This window comes from Toxotes jaculatrix, chromosome 14 (assembly GCF_017976425.1).
Source record: "Toxotes jaculatrix isolate fToxJac2 chromosome 14, fToxJac2.pri, whole genome shotgun sequence".
Lineage (NCBI taxonomy): Eukaryota > Metazoa > Chordata > Actinopteri > Toxotidae > Toxotes > Toxotes jaculatrix.
Genome location: NC_054407.1, coordinates 23,680,560 through 23,708,067, shown reverse-complemented (window position 1 = coordinate 23,708,067; position 27,508 = coordinate 23,680,560). Strand labels below are relative to the sequence as shown.

Here is a 27,508-nt window from a genome sequence, read left to right as displayed (position 1 = left end):
ACCCAGTTTGATTAGTAGTTATTTGTATGTTAACCTCCAACTTTTTAAACAAATAAAAGTTGTGAAAAATCAGATTTAAAGCTCACGTGTCCCGCGTGCGTGTTTTCCTCTCCAGCGCCGTGTTCACGTGGACCAACCTGCTGGTGGTGGTGGTGGAGCTGGACGGCTCGGAGCAGGAGGCCCTGGACCTGGTCCCCCTGGTCACCAACGTGGTGCTGGAGGAGCACTACCTGATCGTGGGCGTGGTGGTGGTGGTCGACATCGGCGTCATCCCCATCAACTCCCGCGGCGAGAAGCAGCGCATGCACCTGCGCGACGGCTTCCTGGCCGACCAGCTGGACCCCATCTACGTGGCTTACAACATGTAGCGCCGCCCTGGTGTCCCATACGGAGGTGGATGAAGGATTATTAAGGAAGATGCAGACTGTCTGCTCCTGAGACTGAAAGAAAAAATAAAAGAAGAGGCTGAGGTTCCGGCGTAAGGGGAGGAAATCGTTAACTTTTTTGCCCTGAATTTAGTCTCTCAGGCAGCACTTTATCCCAGGCTAAGTATCAAATAGTTGTATTTAGGTTAAGTTTAGCATTCAGACCATGGTTTCTGTTTGAAAGAGGTGAGAGTTGTTCTCTGTCTGAGAGTGAAGTGCAGCCGCCTCCCTCCAGGGCAAGAAAGTAGTCCCCTGTTTGTGCCGACTGTTTACCGAGAAGCGGCCGTGGCGCGGCCCAGAGGCAGAAGAGGACAATCGTTAACGTAGCTAAGAGTCTGGCTTTTAAAAAAAAATACATTTGGCTCATTCTATATTTTCCTGTTAGGTGTTTGCTGACGATTTTTTGTTTCCTTTTTCGTTTGTTTTTAACTTGTCCTCTAAAAAAAATTAGGCTGTTTTTTTTTTATTTACGCAAAAACTGTGGCAAAGTGATATTTTATGTTTTTCTGATTTCAACCGTTAAAAGTGTGAGATATGTTTTGATACGAGGACGGAGTCTGAGCGGGCGAATCGCAGCTGTCCTTCACGTTTTACGATGAGGTACTAACCGTTTGTTTCCTGTTAGATTATTATTATTTGTTTTTTTTTTATTGAACATTATTTTCTGAACCGTCCGTCCCATCTCAGCTGGGAAATCAGTGTGCTACCTTTCATAAACCAACAGCTGCAGCCTTTGTTTATTTTTCCGTACAAACAAGCTTCGACTGAGGCGAAACATAAATTCATATCATGTAAGTATGTACAAAAAGAAACTGATTTAATTTATTTTGTTTCTCTTTTAGAAGTATATGACGAGACGTTCAAGAATGTTTTGCTCTTGAATATTTGCTAATATAAAAAACAAAAAAACAAAAAAGCCTTGTATTATCTGGAGTGAAACAGACACATCAAGCTTATTATGGAAAATAGAAATATATGATTTATAGATTATATCAAAAGATGAGTTAAAGGATTCATCCCGGACAGAAGCCGTTTTACACATGATGGGTTTTTTTTTTTTTTTTTAATCTACATGTTGGTCAGAAATGTTTAAGTCAGTCAAAAGGAAAGCTATCAGAAGACAAAGAAGAGTTTCATTCCTGCTTCAGTATGAAGAGTTCTGAACCACAACAGCGAATTTAGATAAAAACTAAGCAGATTAAGAGCAAGATTTATGCAGTTTAAGGGAACAAGTCCTAATTAACCAAGTTCCTTTGCTATAAAGACACACTAACTACTTTAGGACCTTTGCTGACCTCCAGTGGTGACCAGGGGGACTTACAACAACACTGCCCTGGAAAAAAATTAGTTAAGTTTGATGAAACTGAAGTTGGTGTTTTTCTTTTCTAAAATCGCCTCACGTTGGGTCAGAACTCTTCGTATATCACGTTTATTAGGGAACAAACTGAACGTTTAAGTGTCATAAATAGGATTTTTTTTCAGCCAGTTCTAATTTCTCTGTCAAGCTCCAAACTCTCGTTACTGGAATGAAACTCCTCAGTTCCAACAGGCCGACAGCAGCACTGGACTAGTTTTAGTTTTAGTTTTAACGCCTCCGGCTGGGAAAAGGTGAATCCTCATCAACACCTTGGAAAACGGCAGGTCGGCGAGCAGCCGCCGTTACTGTAAATATCAGAGTGAGAAATCCCTCATATTTTTACATGGACAGATCAATCAGGGCTCATTACAGTGATGTCACGACCGGGAGAAATAAGGAGTGAAACAGGAAGCAGGAGGCGAAGGTGTTTTTACCGGAGACGCTTCGGCTCATTCCGGAGGTCGTCGGAGGAATGCGAACCTCCGTCTGAGAAACGCGATTTAAGCTCGATGCTTCTGGTCTTTGTCTGAGAATGTTCTAGTTCCAACATGTTTTTCTTTCTTATTTTAAAGAAAAAGCACTTTCTTCACCGTTTGTTTCTCTTTCGTTTTTCAGCTAAATGTAAGTGTCCCGGTATGTTGGTTTTTTTTTTAAGTTTTAAAAATGTCTTATTTGAGTTGACATAAGTCTTTCAATTAAATAAATAATTTCAACAATTTTGACAATAATAAAAAGAGTTTTTGTCTCATTTAATATTATTATTTAGCGAGTTTTGGGAAATTTTAGAACAATTGGTCCTAAAAAAGGTTTGAAAAACCGCACATCATTTGGTTTTGCTGTGTCCCACCTTGTCTTTAGACCACGTGGTACTGCGTGGTCCTATCATAAGACACTTGTTGACACTTACTTTACACTGAGCTTCCAAAATGTCTCAGATAGAAAATTTCATGAATTTGAACAGATGTAATTCAGTAACAGTTCGTGGAAGCATAACATTTTACTTTAAGTATTAACTTGTTCTATACAAACATTTAATGAGAGTCATGTGACACAGTATAATAAAGTTATGAGCAGATAGGTTTCTTATTGTATCTGTCATCACCTGTAACTCAATGATTGGAGGAGAAATAATAAATGATAATATAGTAAAACAGCTGAAATAATGTAAAATTTGTTGAGTAATTCAAAATGTAATTGCTTCTAACTCAAAGCATGAACTATATTATAGCGTGTCACAAATCATTAAATGTTTATGTAGCACTTGTAAATGCTTCAAAAAAAAAGCATCGAGTCTCTTTACAAAAATAAGATTATGAGCATTCAGCAGCTACAGCTCCCGTGTGGCTCTGACAGTGTCAAACACTGACGGGACACGCAGCTGATGAACGCCAGCTAAAGAACTTTTATTGTCCTTCACCCAAACTGCTAAAGAGAAAGAAAAGCTCTGTCTTACCGTCAGTGGCATCTCGTCACGCCCGTGGTTTGGGTTTCTCTTCGTCCCAGTCTGGAGATTTTTTTTGTCTCTGAGATTTAAAAAGCTCAGCGGTCTTTCCAGAAACAGTCTCCTGGTTACAGCTGTCAGCGGTTTTTATAGGAACTCTCGTATTTCTGTTCCGTTTACTCATCATCCAGAGTAACTGGGATGTTGATTCTGGAAAGAGACGGTGCCGTTAAACCCAGTGACGTTCAGCCAAAGCGCCCCAGAGACAGAAATCACAAAACCTGGACAAACAAAACCAAAACAATCTGCAGGAACAGACACCACAGGGACACGCGTGCACGCACACACGGGGGCACGCACACATCGCCAGGTGTGGCCCGCGCGATGACAGCGCGTGAAAAACTGTAAATTATTTTCTTTTTTACAACAACAAACGATGGAAACACGGGAAACTGTTGATACATTTATTTCCTCCATGTTAGCACATAGAATATATTTATATACATATTGCTAGCTAAAGCATAAAAAACCAAACAAAAGAAAAAAAATGTCAGGAGCATAGAAAATGTTAAGCCACGATTAATAGTTTACATATGAACAGAAGAACATGACCTACAGGAGGCGACAACTGACATTATTCCAGTTTAAGGTACAGTTCTGTAAGTGATGAGCAGGAGAACTCGCACAGTATCGTGTACTTCTAATACTCTGGAATAAGAACGGAGAAAAGCCTGGTTACGGGCGACAACGTGATCGATGCACTCATTTATTTTTCCAACAGCTTCAAAGATGTGATTTAGCTCGACTGGAGTTCCAGAAAATAAAAAGAAAATATGAAAAAAAACAAACAACAAAAAGAAAAAACATCATTGTCATATTGCATTACTCTGAGGGAGTGCAAATATGTCTGCTTTACACGAGGGGACAGAAAATAAAAAACAAAAAAAGAAAAACAAAAAAAAGAAAAGGAGCCATAGATACACACACCTTTACTCATGCAGTTAAAAACCAGAGATGCAAACTGGAATGACATCACATTTATTTTTCCACACGGGGGGAAGAAACGTTTCCGGCTGGATGGACGAATATAAAAACAGTCAGAGAGAGAGAGAGAGAGAGAGAGGGGCAGCGCCCCCCACAGGTAAAACATGAGTCGCCTTCCACAGGTGTGTCGGTTTCGGGAGAACATGCGTTTATCGGTTGGTTCTCAGCAACGCGTGAAAAACAAAAAACTACACTGAAATAACCGGGTGGGTTAAAAAGGACACGACGCTCTGAGCGTCGCGGTCACGAACAGAAACCGGAGTTTATACGGTCACAGTTGTACATTGTACAAAACTACACCCAGATCTCTGTGAACACAGGAGAGAACAAAGCCGATATCTGTGAATTCATTTACAATGTACATATTAATAAGGAGGAGGAGGAGATATTGACAGGACATTTTATTTACATGTAGTGCAATGATGATGATGACGATGATGATGATGATGATGATGAAAAGAAGAAAAGCCCGCAGAGGAGAACCGTGATGAAACACAACGGCAGAGAGAGAGAGAACGTTTTCCAGAAACAATGTGAGTAAGAGAAATAAACCACAAGCGGCCGCACACCGGATCATTAAACCGCGGCTGAACTGTACAATAACACGCTACATTTCAAAGCAAAGGCTCCGGAGACGACTGAGCAAAAACTTTATAGAGATGAAGTCTGGAAACAAGTTACCGTAAATCCCCTGACAGCGGGCTGATCTCACACTGTGATAATATTCAAGGTTTTTCTTACTGTCATCAAATCCCACGGAAAGAGCAAAACCAACCGGTGTCACGCGTGTAACCAAAGCCCGATATGTTTGATTCCTCTGAGCCAAAGACCTGCCTGCTTTCAGAAACACTCACTGGACTGAAGAATGGGCTAATCCGCCGCTAAAAATAGTCCCAGAGAAATGATACCTGCTCCACAGTGATGAACTAACACACTGTTGGTTTGCGTCTTTTCCGTGGAAGTTGTTGCACAAAAAGAAAAACACAAAACATCATCATCCTCCTCATTCATGAAGCTGCTGCCAACGAAACCCACCGTCATCTGTACATATTTCACAATAAAAGCCTTCCAGGTAAAGGCAAACAGGTGAGCGACCTACATGCAGTTTGTGATTTAGCTGAAAAAACAGCAACTCCCGAAATGCTTTGTTAATTTATAAATGACCAGAATCAAAAAACTTCATCGGTTAACTGCATCATCACTGACTAATCAATAAAAGGGGCTCGAGACAGAAAGATAACGTCACAAACATTAAGATTCAAAAACATTTCGTTTGTCTCTGTTGTTATTTGTTTTTTTTTTTTTTACTCTGTCAAAGAGTAAAACTTCTACCACAGACATGAATATGTGGCTGGTCATTAGTCCGTGTGGAATCAGCAGCCGGCACAGAAACGGGATAAAATCTAAAAGCCTGGTTTTCTCTTTAGCGCTCTCTCTTTTGCCCACTGTGAGAAAATTTACGGTACTTTACTTTCCCACACGTTAAACGAAGCACAAACTGATGTGAGTTTAAAAAAGAAAAAAAAAAAAAAACAACAAGGCGTCTGTACAGAGTAAGTGAATTATTTTCCTCCGTTCAGTCAATCTTCATCACTGAGGAAACGGTCGACAAACTTTAAAAGTGAAAGTCAAAATAAAATCAGAAAACTGGCAATTTTATTGCCGCACTGGGGAAAAACAAAAAACAAAAATAAAAAAACAAACTCAAAGCATCATATGTATAAACAACACACGCGACACCCAGCGCAGGGAGAACTATAGAAAAAATTCATTTGATCGTTCACATTTGCATAATGTTTTAAATTGGTCCATCCCTCCGTACTGCTTATTAGACACCAGCGGATCTGCTCTCCCTCCCTCTCTCTTTTTTTTTTATTTTATTTTACCGTAATGAATGAAAAAAGACAAACTATGAATCTATCAACATGCATGTAGCCTCACCGGGAGTAAGAGTATGAGAAAAGAAAAACAGGCACTGACCACCAACTACAGCATAAGCAGTGAAAGAGTCTCATAGCTAGTCACTTTAGGTTAGAAAAAGGAAAATGAGGGGGAGCGAATTCTGAGTGTACATCACGATAAAAATGACACTGACGGAAAAATATACATTTTTTTTTTTTAAGGTTTTAGGAAAGCTGGGAAGGGAGCACTCACCAGATCTTCTCAGGTAGGTTCAACAAAATGTCAGTTTGTTTTTTGGCAATATTACAAGCATTTGGGTTGTTAAGAAAATGAAATGCGCAAAAAAAATAAAAGAAAAAAAGAAATGAGTAGAAAAACTGTCAATTCATTGGAACCTCTCTAAGATCCAGCTCAGGAAAGATTGCTATACACCTCTCCAATTTAGAACAAATTAAAAACTTTTTCAATATCTGACTCTGATAAAAATTACAGTCTATTCCAAAAAAAAAAAAAAAAAAAGATGTGCATAATAATTTTAATTGTAATAACAATACATGGAAGATTCTTTTGTCGGCGTCTTTTAAGGCCGAACTCGTGACCCTGTTCCCAATAAGTGACTTGAGGACAATAAAGATTTTAGGTAGAAACGATAAAAGGTGCTGTCCACTGCAATAGTTTCATGGAAAAAAACAAAACACATTAACGTCCATGAGCCACGTCATCCACAATTCAATATCTGATGCAGTTTTTTGTCTTTTTTTTAAAATAAGTTTTCTCTATGAAAGCAGAGCTAGTTCAACGCAGCGATAGTACTTACGGCATGTGTTCATTCTTTTCTGTAAGATCGACGGCGTGTATTTGTTGCATTTACAGTAAGAAAAGTGATTCTTTAAAAAATTCAGGTAATAAAATGTATTCAGTTAATGCTCATCTGTTACTACACACTTAAATAACACATTCTCTGACACGAGTTCAAAATTAGCACTTCAGTAAAGGAAAATAAAAAATAAAATGAAGAGAAACAACACAAAAATCATACGATAACTCTGCATTCGAGCCATGCTCTCACCTGTTCACGATTCAGAGAGAAAAAAAAAATGAAAACAGTATAGTAAGAAAAGTCAATATGATGGGTACATTAAATAATAAAAAGAAAATGAAAACCAAAAAAAAAAAAAAAAAAAAAAAAGGAGCAAATCGCTCTTTTCACGCAGAAAAACATCGGGTCCACAAAGTTTTCAGGAAGGCAAGTAGAGAAGCAGGAAGAGGTGTGTGTGTGTGTGTGTGTGTGTGTTGTAGACACTGACTGACAGGCGGAGGAGAGGGCGAGAGCCAACGGCGTGCTGTGTAGGGGTAAGAGGGGGCGGGGCTTGTTCATCTCTTCCTGCGGCAGGTTCGTTTGTGGTCGGCGTGCCAGTGCTCCTGCTGACACTTGATGGAGCAGTACGAGGTGTTCCAGCAGCAGTGGTACATGGCCTCCTCCTCACAGTTATAACACTGAAAACATAAAACACAACAATTCTTTTTTTTTTTTTTTCCAGGGGCAGAAAATGTAAATATTGAGAAGAACTCTGCATCGACGGACTCGATATCAAAAGGGCAAAACATTTATGGAGTTTATATAAACTAGCTTGAAGGGTAAACCTTCGTTCTGACACTGGGTGTAAAACACCTTTGGTGAAAATCCTCTGCGAAATGTAAAAACTATAAACAGTGAATCATGTGCATGTCCCACCTTCGTCTTCAGCATGTCCTGCACTTGTGTCCTGTGTGTGTGTGTGTGTGTGTGGGTGCACAATGTGAATGTGGTGTAGGAGAGCCAAAACCCAAAAGCATAAATGAAAACCGCGCTGTCACATCGATGTTTACACGTAGTCAACAGAACTTGGTCGCTTGATCCAGAACTCACCCACTGCTTCTTCTTGGTCTGGGAGATGAGCTGTTTGTGTTGGGCCACCAGCTTCTTCACCTCCTCCACCAGCTCCTCTTTACACTTCTCCTTCACCTGCTTACACTTCCTCTCCATCTCCGCCTGAGCTCCGGACACCGCCTTGCTCACGGCCTGACGCTTCTCCTCCTCCATCTCTGCACGGAGCTGAAGGCACAGAGACAGACATTCCAGCGTGTCCTAACATATTCTTTAAGCACAGACACACACACCCTTCTGCTGTCATCAAATACAAACACACCTTCTCCAGAGCTTCTCGGACGACCCTCTCCGTCTCCCTCTTGTTGTCTGCCTTCATCATCTCCTTGACGTCGTTGAAGACCTTGGTGTACTTCTCGTGGCACATGTTCTGGCAGGCACCGTCGCTGTTGGTCTGGGTGCCGCGGTGCAGCGTGCGTGGCGACCCTCCGCTGCCCTTCTTGGTCTGCGTGGACACCGACAGCTTCTCGGGCTGCTGGGGCGCAGAGGACACCGAAATCTCCTGGCTGGAGCTCACCGCCTCCATCTCCGGCTCTGGGTCCTGGTGGAGAGCAGAGGATGGGAGGAAACAAAGATGTCATTTATACGCAGCCTGAAAAAACAAAAAACAAAAAAAACAAGAAAAACACATTTCAACACATCTTTTTGGACAAAAACTTACACTGGCTTCCTCTTTGGGCTCCACCATTTGAGTCCGACGGCTTTTCTTTGCCTTGGGCTCCTGGCTGCCTTTGAGCTGGAGGAGAAACAGATAAATGAGAAACGTGCTGAACTTCTCTGCGCTCTGGGAGGCTTTCTTCTAACATCGCAATACAGACAGAGAAGTGAGGTCAGGTTCTGTAGGGACATGCTTTTTTTTCCTCACAACACTTGCAAATGTTCACAATTTTAAAAAATAAATAAATAAATAAAATAAGCGCAGGATGCATGAGAGAATTTACTCCAGAGCTAAATAAAAAGCACGAGTCTACCAAGACTAAGATGACTCTGATATGACTCATGACCATGATGTTTACAGCCCAATAAAACTGAGAATAATACTTAATGTTGAGCTGACAATGTGGCAGTTCAGCCACCAGATGGCACTACTTTATGTATTTATACCTACACTGTATGAGTTTATGTTCTACTAGTGTAAATCTGTGTTGCTGCTTTAGTGTGTGTGTTTTTTTTTAATCCACTTTCTGTAATGGACCATATGTTTCACACCATACTCCCTGATGTTCTGGTCGAGTGTCTCTGTCGAAATTTACGGTGACGGACACAAAATCAAGACGACAGACAAAGATGACATGTGTGGTCGTTTGAATGCAAAAAAAAAAAAAAATTTCAACAGGGAAATATTTTCTTTTCAACTTTACCTCCGTTTCTGAAAAGGTCTCAGTGGTTTTTAAGTGAAAAGTGCACTAAACATGAAATAAACACAAATACATGACAGTAAACAGACCAAGTAACAACTAATCATTCACAGAAGCACACGTGCGAGGGGTAATACTCAACACAGGCGGGAAGGCAACAGGAAGAAGGTTTAAGGCCACTTCTGAAAACAAAGTTTGCAGCGAGGTCGATCCAGCAGCCAAGAACAACAAGTCTCTGACCAATGCCAGATGACCTGAGAGGCCTGGGTGGCTTGTAGCTTTTAAACAGGCCTATCAGTTTATTGTGTGTCTTTCTGACCAAAAAGCAGCTGGACTGAACTAAAAGTCCTCTCTGACATTCCTGTTTATTTCCACCACGTCTGAAGAACCCTGAGGAGCAGGCATCCCACACAGATGACCCTACTTACATGTCGGACCTGCTCGTTGCTGGTGGAGGAGATGCTGGACTCGGCTTCGTCTGTCCGCTCCAGCCTGTCCGTCCTCGCGTTGCCGTCCTCCTGCTGCTGCTGACGCTGGCTCTGGCTCTGTTGGTGATGCTGGTGTGGCTGGCTGCCGTCCTCCATCTTTGTTTTCCAGAAGCGTCCCTCTCTCAGGAAACGCTGGTAAACCTCGAGCTCCTCGCACGCCTTCTTCCAGCCGTTGCTACGCTTCACCTGCAGCTGCTGGACACTCACCTTGATGTCCTGGATGTTGTCTGATGGGATCCATGCTCTGGAGATGACAAGGAAAAAGACAGTGCTCGAGATTTACCAAGCAGCACTGCAACATTTTAGTATGTTTCAGTTCATTTAAAGTTAGATTTGGAAGCCCTGACAATTAAGGATTTTGTTTAGGAAAAAACAGGTTTTTGCTTTATTTCAGTTTTACTTCAGAAACTGGAAATTTTCCTTCATGGCAGACACCAGCCTGCTGCCACTGCCGCCGCCGCTGGACCATTCTATCAGAAAAGAGATGCCACATACTCTTGTGATGTCTTCCAGCTGTGCTCACCTCTGATGCTGGTGTCCAAAGAAGCGCACGTCCACCTGGTTGTCCTCCCTCTGAAGGACTTTGGCCGGCCAGTAGCCAAAACCTTTCATCTTGGCCCAGACCAGGTCATGGCTGGGGCTCTGCCAAGGGAACACACACTATTAGACCGAAGATGCGACTCGTGGGTTATTTCTAACAAGCAAAACTCAGACAGTTTCTTTTGGGGCAGGTTGCCTTTATGCTAAAATTACATTTAATATTGTAGGACTACCTGCAATTGCATAATGTATTTCCTCTGCTTTAAAATGAAGGAAAAAAAACAAACATTAGATTAAGAAGTAAAGTTCGGCCTGCTACAGGAAGTTTGGTTGTACTCACACAGGGGTAACAGAACCAGTTGTCGGGCCGGGCGTTCGACAGGTAGAAACAGTTCTTACACAACAACAACTCATTCAACTGGAAGAGTAAGGAAGAGGGAAGGAGTGAGAGAGAAAAGAAGGAGAAGGGGAAGGGAAAGAAAAAAGTTACATATACAAGAACCGCTGAGAACGTTTGGAACAAATCTGGACTCTAAAACAATTAAATAAAAAAAATTCTCTCAACCTGGAAACTAAATCTCACTGCTCTGAACTGAGAGAGAAAAGAAATAAAAAACAACGGTACCTCGTGGCATGTGTCGCTGAAGAGCAACCGTGCAATCTCTGCCTGGTCACTGTGAACTGCAACGACCAAACACAGACGACGCTCAGCGAGAAGCTCGACAGTCAACCAGCAGCAAAGTCAACTGGTTAGTACAAAGTTCAGACTAAATGTAGATTAAATAACACAGGACAACATATTAAAACCTGGACAACTCTGACTCACCTCCATACAAGATGGCTGTGTTGTGAACAATCAGCTGAGCGTCTGCTTTGAACTCCTCAAAACTCTTGTACTTTCCTTCAGACAGGTTCTGATTGGTGGATGGATAGAGTGAAAAAATAAACAGGTAAAAGAAAGAGAGAGAAAGTTGGTCAGAAAGAGAGGGAACAAGTACAAAGAGGTCTATTCACATGCTGGGTGTGTATGTGAGTTTGGTGACCGACATGAGAGAGGACCACGAAAGGGCAGTGTGCATAGAAACACACTCACACACTCACACACTCACACACACACACACACACACACACACACACACACACACACACACACACACACACACACACACACACACACACACACACCTGGGCAGAGATCCAGTATGACTGGCAGAGGCTGGGTGTGATGCACCACTGACCACATCACAGTAGAGTCCTGCCTGACCTAACACACACACTCTCACACACTCTCTGGTATTGCAATCAACCATTGCAATACCAGGGGAATGAAGAATATGATGGGACCAGTTGGAGGATATTATACTGAAGCTGAGACGTTATGAAGAATATAGACGACATGTTTCTTTTGAGTTACTGGTGTCCACATGACAAACTTTGCCCTGTCTCCCTGTTTTTAGAGTGAATCTAAGTCCACAATAGGCTTCATCACAGGACTGGAAATCTGTGATGACTTCATCATTCCAAGATACAACTTTAATTTCTTCTACATTCAACAGGTGACCAACACTGCTGTTGTTTCCAGGAATATAAGACTGTGCGTGTGTGTGTGTGTGAGACAGACAGACAGAGACAGACAGACAAACAGAGACAGACAGAGACAGACAGAGACAGACAGAGACAGACAGAGAAGGGGATGTGACACTGGGCTTGGCAGGGGTGTTACCTCTTGGATGTTGGAGACGTCCAGTGCAGTGTGGATCAACCGTCTGTACATGGGATGTTTAATGTCTTTGCCTTTCTTGTTCAGGTCCACCGCCTGCAACGTAGAGGAGCAGAGCTGCACTGATCAGTTCATCAATCAAACAGTCGATCAAAACAAAATCAATCGGCAACTATTCTGATCATCGACTGACTGTTTTAGAAATGTAGGTTTTTGGGTTTTGGACAGTTGGTCAACAAATCAAGCAGCTTGAAGACATCACTCTGGACTTTCATTAATATTTTACACAGTGAGTAATTGATTTATTGAGATTACCTGATAATGAAAATATTAACTGCAGCCCTATAGAGGTGGGACACTGATTAAAAACCAATTTAGAGGCTGAGGGATGGATGAGTGAGAGGGAAGGGACATAAAATAATGAGGCATTTTTTCCTGATACCAGGCAGAGTCATAATATCAATAATCAACATTAATCAGCCTAGTTTAAGTGAATAAACCACAAAACCCAAACCCCAATAAAAAGGTGAACAGCCAGGCTATCAACCACTGCAACTGCCTCAGCGCCTGTTATAAGGGCCCCTGCATTCTCTCAGGGAGCAGGTTTAATGAGCTGAAGGTGTATATAATAAAAAAAATATGGTTGTTCTCACCCTCTCCTTCATACGCTGGACGATGAAACGCAGGTATTTACACATCTCCTGTTTGTTCAGGTTCTTCTTTTTACTGCCCTGCAGGTAGGAAGGAAGGAAGGATGAGGAGGAGAAATCAAATGCCCTCAAACGTGCCCATAATGTTCAAATGCAACAATACAGTAGAGGAGACGGGATTGGTCGAGCACTGAAAAACAATTAAGTGACTGCTTATTAAAAAAAAAGAGAAACAGTGAAGCTGTCAGGTAGTTATTAGCTAAAATGACAAATATTGACACCACCAATAAATTTTAGTCTGTTTCTGCAATGAACCGACTTCTTGAACGTCATGAAAGATAAAAAACTTTGGTGAGGTGAGTAAATAAAGTAAATATGGTTAACACAGCAACATTTCTGCTGGACAAAACTTTTTTTTCCCTCTGTGAAAACGGACAGATTATTACAGGACGGTGACATGAGAGCATAACAGACAGACGCTCTGAAGTAATCAAGACCAAAACGTCTTCCTTTTCCAAAAAGATACTCATCAGCCTTTAAAAAATAAACATAATGGACCTTTAAGAGTGCACACACTTCCACATCTGGACACCTACCCTGCAGACGACACACTGCCAATGCGATCCTCCGTCTCTGGGCTTGCACTCCTCCGACAGACACTTGAGATGGTAGACCCGGAAGCAGTTGTCACACGTGAGGACGTCGCCCGGTAGGTGACACTCAAAGCAGTACCAGTCGTGGCTCTCCGTCTCCCAGTCCTGCAGGGGAGACACAGCAGAGCACAAGTTTGGGTGACCCCCCCCTCTAACCCGCCGACCTCAGCAGGGGAGGAAACGACTTTCTCTCTAGCCTCCCTCCTCGATTATAAACCTAGCTCTCAGGTTTTGTGATGACTGTTCTCGTAAGTGTCAAAATATTAAAAATTATTTTCTCAACTTTGACATAAGGAAGAGACAGGAACTCCCTGGTTAAATTACAACCATGAATTCTAAGAAAAAGAAGTCGTATCTGAAGTATTTGTATTTGTGGTTGAAAGGTCATTTTTCTTTTGTCCTGACACACACACACACACACACACGTTACATTATTCTTGTCTTTTCCTAATTTTCATTAAGGGGTTCAAATGAAGGGCACAGAGGGAGCAAATATGAACCACTAAAAACTCAGCTACTCATCAACCTGTCAAGAGTCCAACTCCTCCCACTCACAGTCTGGACCGACTCAGTGGGGGAGAGCAGGAGAGTCGTGACTGGACTGAGTACCGCTCAATAAATACTAGAAAAGAACAGAACTCCAGTCTCTCCCTTAATGTTTTCTCCACGTGTTTATGAGCTATATTTTGGATTTGAGCTGAAGGAAACACTATATTTATATTATAAATGCAACGATGGGCAGGTGTAGAACTTTCTGACAAAGCCTGGAGGACAAGAGGTTGCCCAACAATGTGGATTTGATCACAGAAGAACATCTTACCAGGAATGCATTTCCCCAAATAAACCCGATAAGTCTTTAAACAGAAGACTGTAACAAGAATGCGCCCCGCAGCAGGACAGCCTTCCTCTGTCCAAAAGCAGATGCAGATTTAAACAAACTTGGACCAGAGTGCCTCCGTCTTAAGTGTAGGGTTGAAACGAGCCCCAACACAACCATAAATAGTCATGAGGACAAAAAAAAAAAAGCGAAGACAGCTCTGACATTAACGCTGCCAGTGTCGCTGCAACACCAAAGGCCCTGATCAAAAGCAGGACCTGCCAGGAAGCGCTCTACACTCTGAAAATCAGGGGTTCGTTGAGGGTTCTTTTAAAGGATAATCCACAACTGTAAGATACCTCACCAAAGCCAAATACTACGTACTACTCTGGTAACGTTTGACAACAATTTTCAGTAACTGTATAAGTCATCTGTCAAGCAAAAACAACACCGCAGCTGATATTCATTTTTTTTAAACTAATATAAACATATATATTCTGTGACCAGGATATGTAGTTAACAGAGACCCTTTCTACATTCTCTCAAACATATCTTACACATTTCCCATAAGACATATTACTTATTAGCAAACATTAAAGCTGGTGCACTTTCCAAGTTCACAGTTTCAAACAAACTACAGTTCATCTTGGTCTTTGGTTAATACACCAATTTGTGTCCAATGAGAACAACCCTGAATTTAAATGCAGTGGTCCTCTGACTGTACTTTATTCAGATCAGTTCTTATTAGCTGAAGAGTTGCTAGCTGCTGCTGCGCAAACAAAACATAATTTACACCCTGTGTTTGCACTATGCGCCTGCAACGCAAGGCGCCGCACAGTGTGTACAAGTGATCATGGCCAGATCTCACTCTCACTCCCAAGGTTCATTTGTGGGAACAAAGAGTCCAAGTTAAAAGCAACATCTGTGTTCACACATTCCCAAATGAACACAAGTGAAGGAGGTTTTATATTAAAGCCCGTCCACAGTTTCCTCCAAGGACTTCTGTCTTTTAGAGCGTAATAGACTCTTCACCCACACAAAACACTTGACAATACAGAGATGGTCCTCGTGTTCTGTCGAGTGTCAAGAGCCACTTCACTATTGTTGGACTGTCTGAGAGACAAGTGGCTGACTTCAAAAGGCTAGAGCTCTCTGGGCCAAGGACACTGTGTCTGTGGTTTCAGCAAAGTGAGTTTCAACAAGAGCGCAGAGAGTGCCACATTAGCCAAAGTTCAAAAAGACTGAAGCTTCCACATTCATCAGCAAAAACCAAAGGAAGAAAGAAAATTTAAAACAAAGTCGGGAAAATCTTTTTTGGGTTGTATATTACAGACTTCTCCAAACATCCATGAAATATCTCTGTGCCTTTCTGGAGGGAGAAACGTGCCCCGACTAAAAGCTGCCAACCAAGGACTTGGACGGTAATAGAGGAGGAGATGTCCGCCTTTAGCTGTCTTCCCACTGTTCTGCAACTCTGGTTAACAGCTCTGGACTGTCAGTGTCAAGCTGGGACATGTCAGAGAGCGGAGCGAGGGCGAGCAGCAGGGCTAACGTGCTTTCTAATGACCTACACAAAACAACTCCAGGGTTCATCTCCACCTCCTGCTTCTTTTAGAAATAAACTGTCTCACTCGTAGTGACTTATCCTTAAGATCCACATAAACCGGACACTGCACTGTAACTAAGAATGCTCTTTACCAGTTTTACTTAAATTTCTACAGATTTTTGTCTGATAAACCTGATTCCTTTTCAGACGCTACTTCCCTGACAGCATTTCAAGATTTTGGCAGGTGCTCAAAGGTTTAGACTAACAGTGTTTGGTCAATGTCACATAAAGTAAACAATAAAAAAAATTATATTACCAACAGAACACTGTAAAGAGCTATATACCACTTGCAGGGGTGGGCAATATGGATAAAATCTTTTGTTTTAGTATAGAAAACGTTACAGCAAAATATCTGACGGTTCACAAATGTATAATGTCTCACTGTGTATATCCTGGTATCACCCACCCTTGTTTCAGGGTTTGTAATCCACCAGAGCCTGATGCATGATGGACACATTCACTGAATACTTGTGAAATAGCATCTCTCCCTTTCTTTCCCAAGGGTTAATTTTCTGTGTTTCTAAAGTGTATAAATTGTTTATGAGTGGCGGTGATCGTTGTTTCAATCTACACTATGAAACCCTGCACTCAGTAACATGACGAACAGTGTTTTCATACATTCAAGACAAACTCCTCTGAATAATCTGTTTAAAAGCTTGTAGAGGAATCGACAAAACCTCAAATACAAAGAAAACTCACTGAGGAGGGTGTAAAATACAAACACAGGAAGTTCACTGAACATTGTCAAAATAATGGGTTAGTAAATTAAATTAAATAATGTGTATTTGGGCTGTCTTTTACATTCACTGCTGTCAAAGTGCATCAACGCATCATAACATGTTCATTATCATGCATCACAAGCGCAGATTTAAAGTAGTTTAAACTGCAAACTTTCAAGTTGTCAACAAAGCATCCAACTGTTCTATGAAAAATAAAAACCTCAAAATTTATGAAGTATGAACTCACAGATAAGGGGAAACCTGGATTTAATCCATTCTGACCTAAGGTGCATTTAAAATGTGTTTTAAAGAATTTGGCAGTGCTATTATTTAAATGTTGTGATCGGTGGTTATCTGTTTCGAGGATTAAAAATTCCTGAGGTCAACACAAGGACACGGCACACGCCAGCTGGACTGAATCCAGGCACCTGCAGAGGGAGAACCGGCCTCCATCTAGCAACTGCTTCACAGTGCTTCTCACATTCAAACTCTAGTTTGTCCACTGGGTGACTGCTAACCTGGAAAAATAAATAAATAAATAAACAAACAAACAAACAGTCGGCTGTGTTACTAGCAGCAGGCATGAAGAAAACTAAAAAGCACAATCACACAAACTACAACTACCCACCTTCCCTCCCTCCCCTCCGCCTCCACCCACTTTCATTAATCAAAAATGAAAAAAAAAAAAAAGAAAATAAGCATGCCAGACAGAAGTTAAGAACACAGCTGAACACACCCCTTCAGAGGAGAACTACAACTACCAAGACCAAAATACTACAAACGCACAGATGCTTGCTACCAACCTGCGACTATGCTAGCATTGCTTGTTATCTCACAGTAAAATATGATTCAGTTAAGCACCCTCTGTTTACGGTTCAAGCTATAATTTACAGTCGGTATTCGACTCTGATTGGCAGGGTTTAGAAGCCAAGGACTGGATACGGCTTTGAGCTCTACCAGGTTAGACTGTGTGTTTTTTTTTTTTTGTTTTTTTTTTAATCAAGCAACGGCACATCTGTAGATAAGTAGCGAGCACATATTTTCATCAAGATCAGTGATCACTTCCGCAAGAAACTTGGCCACGTAGACGCAGCGCTGCAGTGGACTCTCGTGAAGCTTTTTACAGAGTGGCTGGACGACAGCAAATAGCTTCTGGCAGTGTTATTACTCCTGGACTGAAGGCCAGCGTGTAGAGCAATTTGCAAATGGAAACCTGATACGTTTTCAGCTTCCGACTCATGTGATGAATTTGTTTAAGTGCAGTGAGCAGCATCTCGTAGTGCAAGAAGACAACTTCTCGCCACTGGCAAAGAAGCCCACAACTTTTAAACTAACCAGAGCACACGGTATGCTGTTTAGTTTTTCTGCAGCCCGCATAAAAAAAAAGATTCACTCAAATCCCTGACTGCACTGCATGTGGCAGAAGCGATTTCTCACAGAATGATGTTAGTTGAGAGGGGAAGAAATGAAGGGATCAAATGAAGAACAAACCCTGAATTTGAAAATAACAATGCAGCCCTTACCTTGCTTCCCTCGGCTTTCGGCTCCTGTGATTGCAAGTGATTCAGAGAGTAGTGTTTAAAAGTCCTGCTGCTAAAACGACCTGAGCTCCCCTGGACAACACTATCATGTCCTTGGAGACCTTTTTGCGATGATACCGCACAAGACATACGGACCCAACACCAATAAACTCCCCTATCTAGCACACTTCTTTCCATGAATCCAAGGATTTGAAGCAAAGATTTTATTAACCGGTGCATGTATTGTGCATGTGCAAGTCAAAACTGTTGTGTTTTTTTTTTTAATTTCAGACATGATGATGTTCCAGTGGTTTAATGGGTAAAGCATAACACTAATACTGCCAGGGTGTTAGGGCCCTGGTGTAAAAAGCACTGGGATTAAGGCAGCCACCTAATACACGTTAATGTCACTGGCAGTCGCAGAGTAATCCATGAAGTGCGCTCTGCATTACAGATGGCGACAGAGGATTCTCCCTAGGTAGCGCTGATATACTGTGAAACGACACACTCAGTGCATCGGTACTGTGGAAGAGACACGTGAACGTATCTCTACACTGTGAACTGTGCCCCACAACAAACAAAGGAAACCAAGAGGGAAATAAAAACATTGAACACAAAAAGATAAAGACATTAACAGCACAACGCTGCACAGCAGAGGATTAACAGACAACAGATACTATTGAAAAGTAAACTGAAAATGGTCGGTTGCACATTTTTATATGCACACAGAGCTATAAATATTAAAGTCTATTGACTACTGACCAAAATACCCTTATAACTTTTTCTTGATCTTTTCTGTCTCTGCTGTGTGGCTCTTATTTCTGAACCGACTACCTCCTCATCATCACTGATCATGCGTGCCATGACTCTGATAACACTGTTTTCACACTGCAAGCAGCTTGACAGATGGGTGGCTATGTTGTGGTTTTCATTAGGAATCCTGCGGTAACTTCGTCAGCGCATATGTGTCTCGTTACCACAGGACTAGGAGACACGAATACATGGCATGTGTCTGCGTATAACCATCTGAATGTTTTTCTGAGCTGTTATTATTATTATTATTATTATTACATTTGTGCTGAGTAGATTTTGAATACAATCCTAAGAACCTGGCTATTTTCCACTTCGGTCAAGTGTTTCAGTCACAGAAAACTGGATTCCACTTATTTATTTATTTTCTTATTGTTACATGAATCATTTCTGTTTTTTGGAATTTGTTTTCTAATTCTAAGAATTACTACATGCATCACAGATTGTTTAAAGACAGTATTTACAGAATTTCATTTTTTTGCTGTCATAAATCTCAGTTATAATCTGAAGCAGTAATCTGGAAACTCAGAAACTTACTGGAACCTTTCTAGAGCTGCAACGATTAAAATTACAGCAACTGTTTTGTTAAGTGATTAATCATTTGTCAAACTTTCTCTGGTTCCAGCTCCTCCCTTTTCCTTGTCTTACATGATGATAAATTAATTACCTTTGGATTCTGGACTGTTCACATCAGGCTTGGCCAACTCTAACAGGCACTTTTCACTGTTTTCTGATGTTTTATTAGACCAAGTGATCAATTGTAAGTATCCTGTCCTGAAAACCTTATGAATCGTCACCGGACTTACCATCTCATCCCCGGGCAGCCAGTATCCTTCTTGCTCAATGCCGGCCTTGGAGCCCTTGCAGCCAACCGTCAGGGTCTCCACCACCAGGCCGTCCTTCACAGCCAGGCTCAGCTGTCTGGCAGTCTCCTTAGGGTGCATGCCAAACACACGACTCAGGTACCTGGGCAGGTGGGAGTGGAAAAGTAATTGAGCAATATGCAATGGCAACTGTGCTGATGGCGACCATTTTTCCATACTAGCCTAGAAATGCGATTCAAATAATGGCTTGGTTGATTCCTGCAGCTGCCTGCTGACTGGCAGCGAACCTCACCGAGAGAGGTCATGTATCCCCTACTATGGCAGACTGCCAGTGAACAGACTGTGTCAGTGGGGAGTCAGGTGAGAGTCTGTATTTACCCCTGAGTTATAAAGAACAGGCCAGCAATATGTCCACGAGGTGAACACAAGTCAGACAGGATTACTTAAACCACAGGTTCTGAAATCAAGTCACCAGGGTGCCGACCAGGTTCCCAGAGTGAACAAAGAAAGAAATGTTAAATGTATGAGACTGACATTTCTCAAAAACTCAAAACATATTTACTTTGCTTTGATCCTTTAATCTATCATGTACGACAAAGAAAAGCAGCAAAGCATCATATCTGAAAAGCAAGAGCTTTGCTTAAAAATTTACTGGGCAAGATAAAGCCCAGTTTTCAGTATTCGAATACTAACTCAATCCAGTGTATGGAAATAAAATTAAAAACAGGCTTACAGACTTAATACATTTTACAGCAATTAATGAGAAGAAAAATTAATGTATATTTTGTGTTTTGCACTTGTGAGCGGGGTTGGGCAATCAGGCCAAAAATATTATCACAACATTTATTTTTCATGTTGATCAATAGATAATTATTAGTATATGCATTTAATACCTTTGATGAGGAAGGAAACAGTCAACATGCTTGTTAGACCTGAAGGATACATACAGTGTGTTGTGACACTGAATGTACACACAACATTGTTTAATAATGAAGAAATATATATATTTAAATTTAAAATGTAAACAACAGCTGGTCTGTCAGTAAAAAGACTCAGGAATGACAGAAGCTGACAGAAGCGTCACCAGTGTTGTGCGACATCTCTTCTTGTGGGAAACGTAAGAGTCATCAGCTCCGTAAACTCAACAGTTAGTTAAACCTATAGCACATGTTTTAGCAGTTAGCTTCTTTAATGATTAACTAATTGGCTTTAAGCAGTCAGAGTACCGTGGCTGTGACCCCGCTGTACGAGGGAATCACAGAGAGGGTGGTTAATTATTCGCCTCTGCCTCGCTGACTTCAGTCTCCTCTACTTCCACGGAACCAAAGTCATCACTCTCTTAGCCACAAAGTCTGGGTGGTGAAATTAAGCTTCTGCTTACTGTACTGCTGCTGCTTACTGTTGCCATGACAACAGCCGCCTGCCGTCAGTTTTCATTTGGCAAGCGGCCAGCTCCCAAGGTGCTCGCCAACTTGCCGTATGAGATGTGCTAAGTGTTTTCATTTAGTCTCCGCTCCATCCGCCGACTGAAAGGAACGACTGATCCGCGAAGGTCTGCCGTGCATGATTCGTCATCAATTTGCATAGTTTGAACAATGTGAGATCCTCTCCGCACATGAAATCATGATGACTGAAGCCACCATGAACCCAACCTGCTGCAGATTCTGTATCTCAGCCTGGTTTCCACGAACGGGGCGCAACGTAGTGTGGCCGACTTCACGGCAAGAAAGGAAATGAGTGAATACTGGTCGGAGAACGTCAGAACTCCAGCAGCTTTGAGTCTGGTTATTGATCGTTGTCTGGTTTGGCGCTGAAGACAAACAGGACTCAACAAGAACAACCAAGCCTTGGTGCTACAGCTTGTGCCAACAAACACTGCATTCACATGACACCAAGGCCAAAGTTACCTCGCAGCAATGCCAAGTGGAATTAGTAATTAACTGTAACTAATCAACCGGAAATCTAAACAGCAACTATTCTCACAATCCATTAATCACTTAAGATGTTCGTGAAGCAAAAGCACAGAGAAAATAATTGTTCCAGCCTTGTAAATTGTAAAATGCAGAGAATACATTTCCCCAGCTTGACGGATCAATAAAGGAAAAAACTTCAACTTAAATGTGAGGATCTGCTACTGAGGAGCTACTGCTTTTTGCTGCATTTTCAGGGGAAACAGATTAACTGAAATAATGAAAACAATCCTTTCTTGCCACCTTAGATCAACATCACTAAAGGCAACTGATCAAGCGTTTCAGGAATTCATTGATTAATCAAAGGATTAACCAATAAACTAACTGACAATGGGAACGGTTAGCTGCAAAAACTAAATATATTTGTCAGTTATTCAGTAGTTCTGAGTATAGGTGTTTCATTTAAAAAAGTTCCACAGTCAAATGTGGCCCACTATGTCTATATACAGTCAGTTCATGTAATGGCATGTTTGTGTGTGAAGCAATTTTCCCCCCTCAGGTTATCACCCTGCTGCTTTGCTGCTCATCTGAAACCCTGTAAATAGGGAGCAGTTAGGGACAGAAACAGGCCAACAAAGACACTCAAATACAGGTTTCCCAGGTGAAGGGTTTGTGGCTTACTGATGTTATTAAGCTCTGTTAAAAGGATAAAGACCCCTTCACCACAAAAACCTCAATTGCACAGCTATTATCCACCCTTCCTGTGACAACAAAAACGTAGAAACCAGTCCCTATGAAAAGTGTTCATAGTTAGGTCTTTGTATAATCACAGTAAATTGGATGTTTTATAGTGAGCTGCTCTTTAAAAACATAAACGCACAGGTACAGGCATACCATTAAATACACATATTATCATATCTGTCTTACTTGCAGTGAACTTACTTGGAGATCCTGTCCATGTTTGCGATTTGCTTCTGGTTGCGGATGACCTCGATGGCCGCCCACACATACTGGACCACCTTGGGGTCTGCCTGCCTCTTCTTCACCACACGTGACATGAGTTCCTTATTCATCACGACTGTGGGAAACAAAGGAAAATAATAATAATAATAATCACAATAATAACATTAAATAATCAAACCGTTATAATGTGTCATAAAACAAAAACGGTTGCTAATCAAGGCACAAATACTCCAATATCATCACAATATGATTCCACACAAATATGATAAAATGCAATATCAACTTATTTCAGGCCCAATGCGAGAGTATAAAAAATACACAGAATTAGAATAGAAAATATGCCAAATACTCTCCTTAAAATACGCTCAGTGTGTGAAGTTAACTTTTAATGGCCAAAAATATTTTTCTTAAAATGAAAATATACCGTCTTTTAACATTATTATAATATTATACGCCTATATAACCCCTGACAGAACTGTGTCATTTCCTGTACAGGTTTACCCACAGTGGCTTTTTTATGCTCAGCTGATATTAGAAAAGCTAATTATGAAGACTGCAGAGAAACACAAGTTCGGGCTGTGCAGAGCAGCTTTACAGGAACCTCCTAGATAAAGAGCCACTGTTTTCGTTCCAAGTGCACCCGGTGGTCAGCAGGGACCGAGAGCGACAACAAAGACCAGAGACTGTGCAGGACCAGGAGAATCACATGTGACCATCTGCAAAGACGTAGCTGACCATTATGCATGGTCAGATGGGTGATTAAGCCAGCCGACACTGGACGAGAGGTAACATGACTTCTAATCACTCCTGTAATTTTCCAGATAATTAGACTACAAGTTAACAGATCCTCAACAGTATATAACAGCTATAAAAAAAAAAAAAAACAAGGACTAAGGAAAGGCTGTGAGCAACAAACCAAATGTCTAGATGGTAGGACTGTCTGATGCTGCTCTGTAGCCGTTATTGATCTTAATATCTCCTCAAATCACTGCACTGGCTTCCTGTGAGTCAAAGGATACAGTTTAAAGTTCTACTCTTGGTCTTCAAAGCACTGAATGGTCTCGGACCAAAATATCTCATGGACTTACTGGTTCCTTATGAAGCATCCAGACCCCTTAGATCATCAGGGACAGGCCTACTGTGTGTTCCTAGGGTCAGGACTAAACAAAGTGAAGCAGGATTTAGTTATTCTGCCCCTCACTTGTGGAATAAACTTCCGGAATACCTGAGGTCAGCCCAAACACTCAGCTTATTTAAGTCAGGCCTGAAAACACACCTTTTTACTGACGCATTCTCTTAAATTGTCTTAACTGCACTCTTCTTACTTAATTATTTTACTGTTTTCTATTTTTTTTTCTGCTCCAATGTTTTAATATATTACTTTTATTCTATTAATCTATTATTTATGATTTTAATGTAATATGATTTGCTTTTATTCTATGATTTTAATGTAATCTGTAAAGCACTATGAATTACCTTGTGTACGAATGGTGCTATATAAATAAACCTTGCCTTGCCTTGCCTTGCCTAATATGCCTGGCCATGGGAAATGGCATGCGTGGCAGCTTGGCACATATAAACCTTACTCCTTTGAAAAGCACTGATTACATATCAGTGGAAAGATTTTTCTTTGTCGTTAGCAGGCCCACACAGAATCTGCGTCCGCAGAATTCTGACGACACCTCCGCAGATTTTCCGCTGATTTTTAGCTGCTTGTAAACCTCAGAATGTTAACATGTCTCCACCCCCCTTCTAGACGTGTGGGACAGTCGCGTGTTGTTTTCAGTTAGCATTTAAGATCCAGTAAAATAAAAAATATATTGTCTGTGTTTCGCCTTTGCAATTTTTAAAGGTTCTCAAAAGATTTTCGGTCTTTCAATCTTTTTTTTTTCTTAAATGAATATTGTCTTTCACATTACAAGCAAATAAACATTGCACTAAGTTCCGCAGATTTTCATTCTGGACAACTGCTGAAAAGTTTGGGCCATCGGGAGGACATTCTTAATACCATAGTCCACTTCCCTCCTTGCCATGTGGACATCAAAACAAATACTGTGGTGGTGAAGTAAGCTCAGAGAATGCAAGAGAGAATCCTCTGTGGAAAACTCTTAAAGACCTTCAAAGATTCTGAATAATACTGGTTTGCCTCTTCACTGTGGCGCACATGCCTGGCCCTCCCTGAATATCCTGAAATCCAATTTTATGCGGTCCTCCTCTTAACCATCCGTGAAACTTAAGATGTCACCTTCATAAATCGCAGCCAAACTCTAACCATAATAATGTTTAGAGCATTTTTATTTGAAGGAATATGCTTAGCTTTAGTGCTCTTTGTGGTAGAAGAGGCTGTGACAGATGTTGAGACAGGATGTTCATCTTCACACTTTTCTCATGAGAGTGTGAACTGTGGTTTATGGTAAAAAAAAAAGCATGTAATAAAAATCAGCATATTCAGTGCTGAGAGAAAATAGGCAAATTATTTATCTAAGCTTAAATGCAAATGAAGCTAAAATCAACACAAAGCATGTGGGCAGTCACAGCAAACAGGCACAACACTGTCTAGAAAAGCAGTGGTCACAGTCAGAGTTGAGGTTCCTTAAGTTCAGATGCTGTGTGATATAAAAATCTTGGTATGCAAAATATTTTTATATTTCTGTTCTGTTTCAGACTGGTACAGAGACAAGATCTGAGCTTGGGCAGCAGACAAGCGTGTAAGACATCAGTGTCAATCTCACATAAAGCACTCATTACCACCATCTGGATCTCTCCCAGTGTGACTGATCCATGTATTTTCATTAGAACTTTGCGTCTTTTTTTTTTTAATCGCTATACCAGCAAAGAGTGGCTTACTGTCATTATTTCATAAATTACCAGCTGAAACCGAGCACTGGAAAAAGGGACCAGTTCAGACAGAAACTGTACAGAAACATATGAATTACCATAATACCAAAATAAATTACAGTGAATAAGAAAATACTTTGCTCATAAATTTTATACATCACAAACTCAAAACTGAATGATTTCCAGCCACACTAAATCTGCAAAAATGCAGAAGAAGGTAAAACCTGATTTTGAAATCCTATTGCAAAATAGTGAAATTAAATGTCTTGCAGTGTCTGTCAAAAAAGCAGAAATGGTATTGTTGCTGGTAATGGCAGGATCCATTGGATGCAAACAAGGAAAAAATATATAAATATTTTTCTTTTTCAAGCAGAATGGAAATTAATGTGACATTTATGTCTGGGTGCACATTATGCTATGAACAAGGAGGCAAGGTGGAACAACATTTGTCACCCGTCTTGGCTTACTAGAGCACAGGACTCCTGGTTTAGAGAACAACACAAAGTGCATAGCCAACCTGAAAATTTAAAAAAAGCAGTTTTACAGACTTTACTGCCCCACAACACAGCTGAAGGAGAAAGGAGGAGGGAGATGCACAGTCACAGTGAGTAATGTGAGCTCCCCTGTTCTGTGTCAAGTATAGTAGGTGTGAACTACAGCCACCTGTGCCATGATGCCATGCCAGCAGCGCTCCTTCGGCTCTCCTACCTCCATATGCGTCTGCTGGGCTGGCATGTACACAACACGGCCACCTCTGCCTGACACTCTGTTGCCAGCCTGCACCTCCGTCTCCAGAGACCTCACACTACACGATGACAAAACGACCGGTTCTGAACCCCAATCAATTAGGCAAGGTGCGCGACACGAGAGGCCAATTAGAAAACAGGCTGAGGGTTTTATATGGCTCCCAGGGTAAACAAAGAGACTACACGGCGCTGTTGTTGCCTCTTCAGAAAACCCGACAGCTCCTTCTAACATTACTCCAAATCAACAATCATATCAACCGCTTACGATACCAAATAAATAAACTCTACCACTCAGACATGTTTCAAGATTCCAGCACTCTGCCATTCCCCGTTAGCCCGCTACTAGCAAACCGACAGACATTGCCATAACGAGACCAAACGAGGTGTTTTATGAAAAGATACCCGCAGTGTCACACTGTGATACAAAACTTCACAACAAACATTTGATTTAAATATCGCCCTAGACATAACTTATATCTTCGGCAACAAAGACACAGCCGTGAAAGGCCACGGGCACTGCCATTCAAGAAGCTCAATTTAGCTAGTAGCAGGCTAGCTAACGTCCAAACCAAAGCTTATCAAGACAAAGGGAGCCATTTAACTTTTTCTACACAACTTCAACCAACCAATGTATATTGTATATAGACTGTATTGTAACACAAGAGCCAGTGCTGGTACGTAAATGAATGTTCGGCTGGCAAATAGGCTATCGTGGTGAGTTCATTTTTGTTAGCGATGCTAGTAAAGTGTTACGTAGCTAACCTTAGCTGGTTGGCTGGTGTACCTAGCCAACTTGTCAGCGAACCTAGACAAGATTTATGGTCACAACAACGAGACAGTAGTATCAGAAGCACACACGGAGCTCTAACAGCCGCCACACGACACCGAAACACTGGCCGCTAACTAGCTACCTGCTCGTTTGTTTTGGAGGGCGCCATGTTCACAGTCCTCCATCACGGGATAGGAAAGGCTAAGCTAACGGTGCTAGCGCCTGTAGTTGCTGGCTAACTAGCCGCAGTGTTGTCATTGAGCCTGTGCCTTTTTTTCACCAGAGTAAAATTTAAACTCACCTCTGCTACAGTGTCACAAACACACGGCGCTGCAGAAAATCCGCAAAGGGCTGAACGCGAGGCAGATTACATTAGTATTTTTTCCGGCTAGCTGAGGCTGCGGATGGTGGTTTGTGTCCAGCAGCTGGCCACAGTACAGCAGCGCTGGGCTGGGAGGTAAACACAGACAGCGCCAACAGA

The 27,508-nt window shown here is 41.5% G+C and overlaps 2 protein-coding genes across 9 annotated transcripts in view; one reads left to right on the top strand and one right to left on the bottom strand.

The window, feature by feature from the left end:
- LOC121193278 (disco-interacting protein 2 homolog C) overlaps positions 1 to 368 on the top strand; it is a 133,441-nt gene extending 133,073 nt beyond the window's left edge. For all 5 annotated transcript variants that reach the window (XM_041055511.1, XM_041055513.1, XM_041055510.1 and 2 more), the window contains one exon: positions 116 to 368. In XM_041055511.1, coding sequence (XP_040911445.1) covers positions 116 to 368 — 253 coding nt within the window. The remainder of the gene's footprint in view (positions 1 to 115) is intronic.
- Positions 305 to 27,508, bottom strand: zmynd11 (zinc finger, MYND-type containing 11). Of its 4 annotated transcripts, none has more exons than XR_005895267.1 (19): positions 27,329 to 27,508; positions 22,654 to 22,789; positions 19,784 to 19,943; positions 18,171 to 18,194; positions 17,076 to 17,165; positions 13,449 to 13,610; positions 12,856 to 12,933; positions 12,206 to 12,298; positions 11,309 to 11,396; positions 11,108 to 11,163; positions 10,823 to 10,900; positions 10,466 to 10,584; positions 9,883 to 10,186; positions 8,758 to 8,832; positions 8,359 to 8,637; positions 8,079 to 8,264; positions 7,477 to 7,666; positions 3,236 to 3,433; positions 305 to 440 (listed from the first exon to the last, which is right to left on the bottom strand). XR_005895267.1 is itself a non-coding variant. In XM_041055514.1 (17 exons), exons 2-17 carry the CDS (start codon positions 22,782 to 22,784, stop codon positions 7,544 to 7,546), a joined length of 2,046 nt encoding a protein of 681 aa, XP_040911448.1. In that variant the 5' UTR covers positions 22,785 to 22,789; positions 27,329 to 27,508; the 3' UTR covers positions 3,674 to 7,543. The 4 variants fall into 4 exon arrangements, 1 of the variants encoding a protein (XP_040911448.1); XR_005895268.1 differs by having other exon boundaries at positions 7,481 to 7,666; XR_005895269.1 differs by lacking the exon at positions 17,076 to 17,165.

Coding starts and splice junctions, on each gene's coding strand:
- zmynd11 (XM_041055514.1), bottom strand. CDS start 22,784: ATGAATAAGGAACTCATGTCACGTGTGGTGAAGAAGAGGCAGGCAGAC. Junction 10,901..11,107: donor TCAGCGACACATGCCACGAG/GTACCGTTGTTT, acceptor TTACTCTTCCAG/TTGAATGAGTTGTTGTTGTG. Junction 8,833..9,882: donor GCAACGAGCAGGTCCGACAT/GTAAGTAGGGTC, acceptor TTTCTCCTCCAG/CTCAAAGGCAGCCAGGAGCC.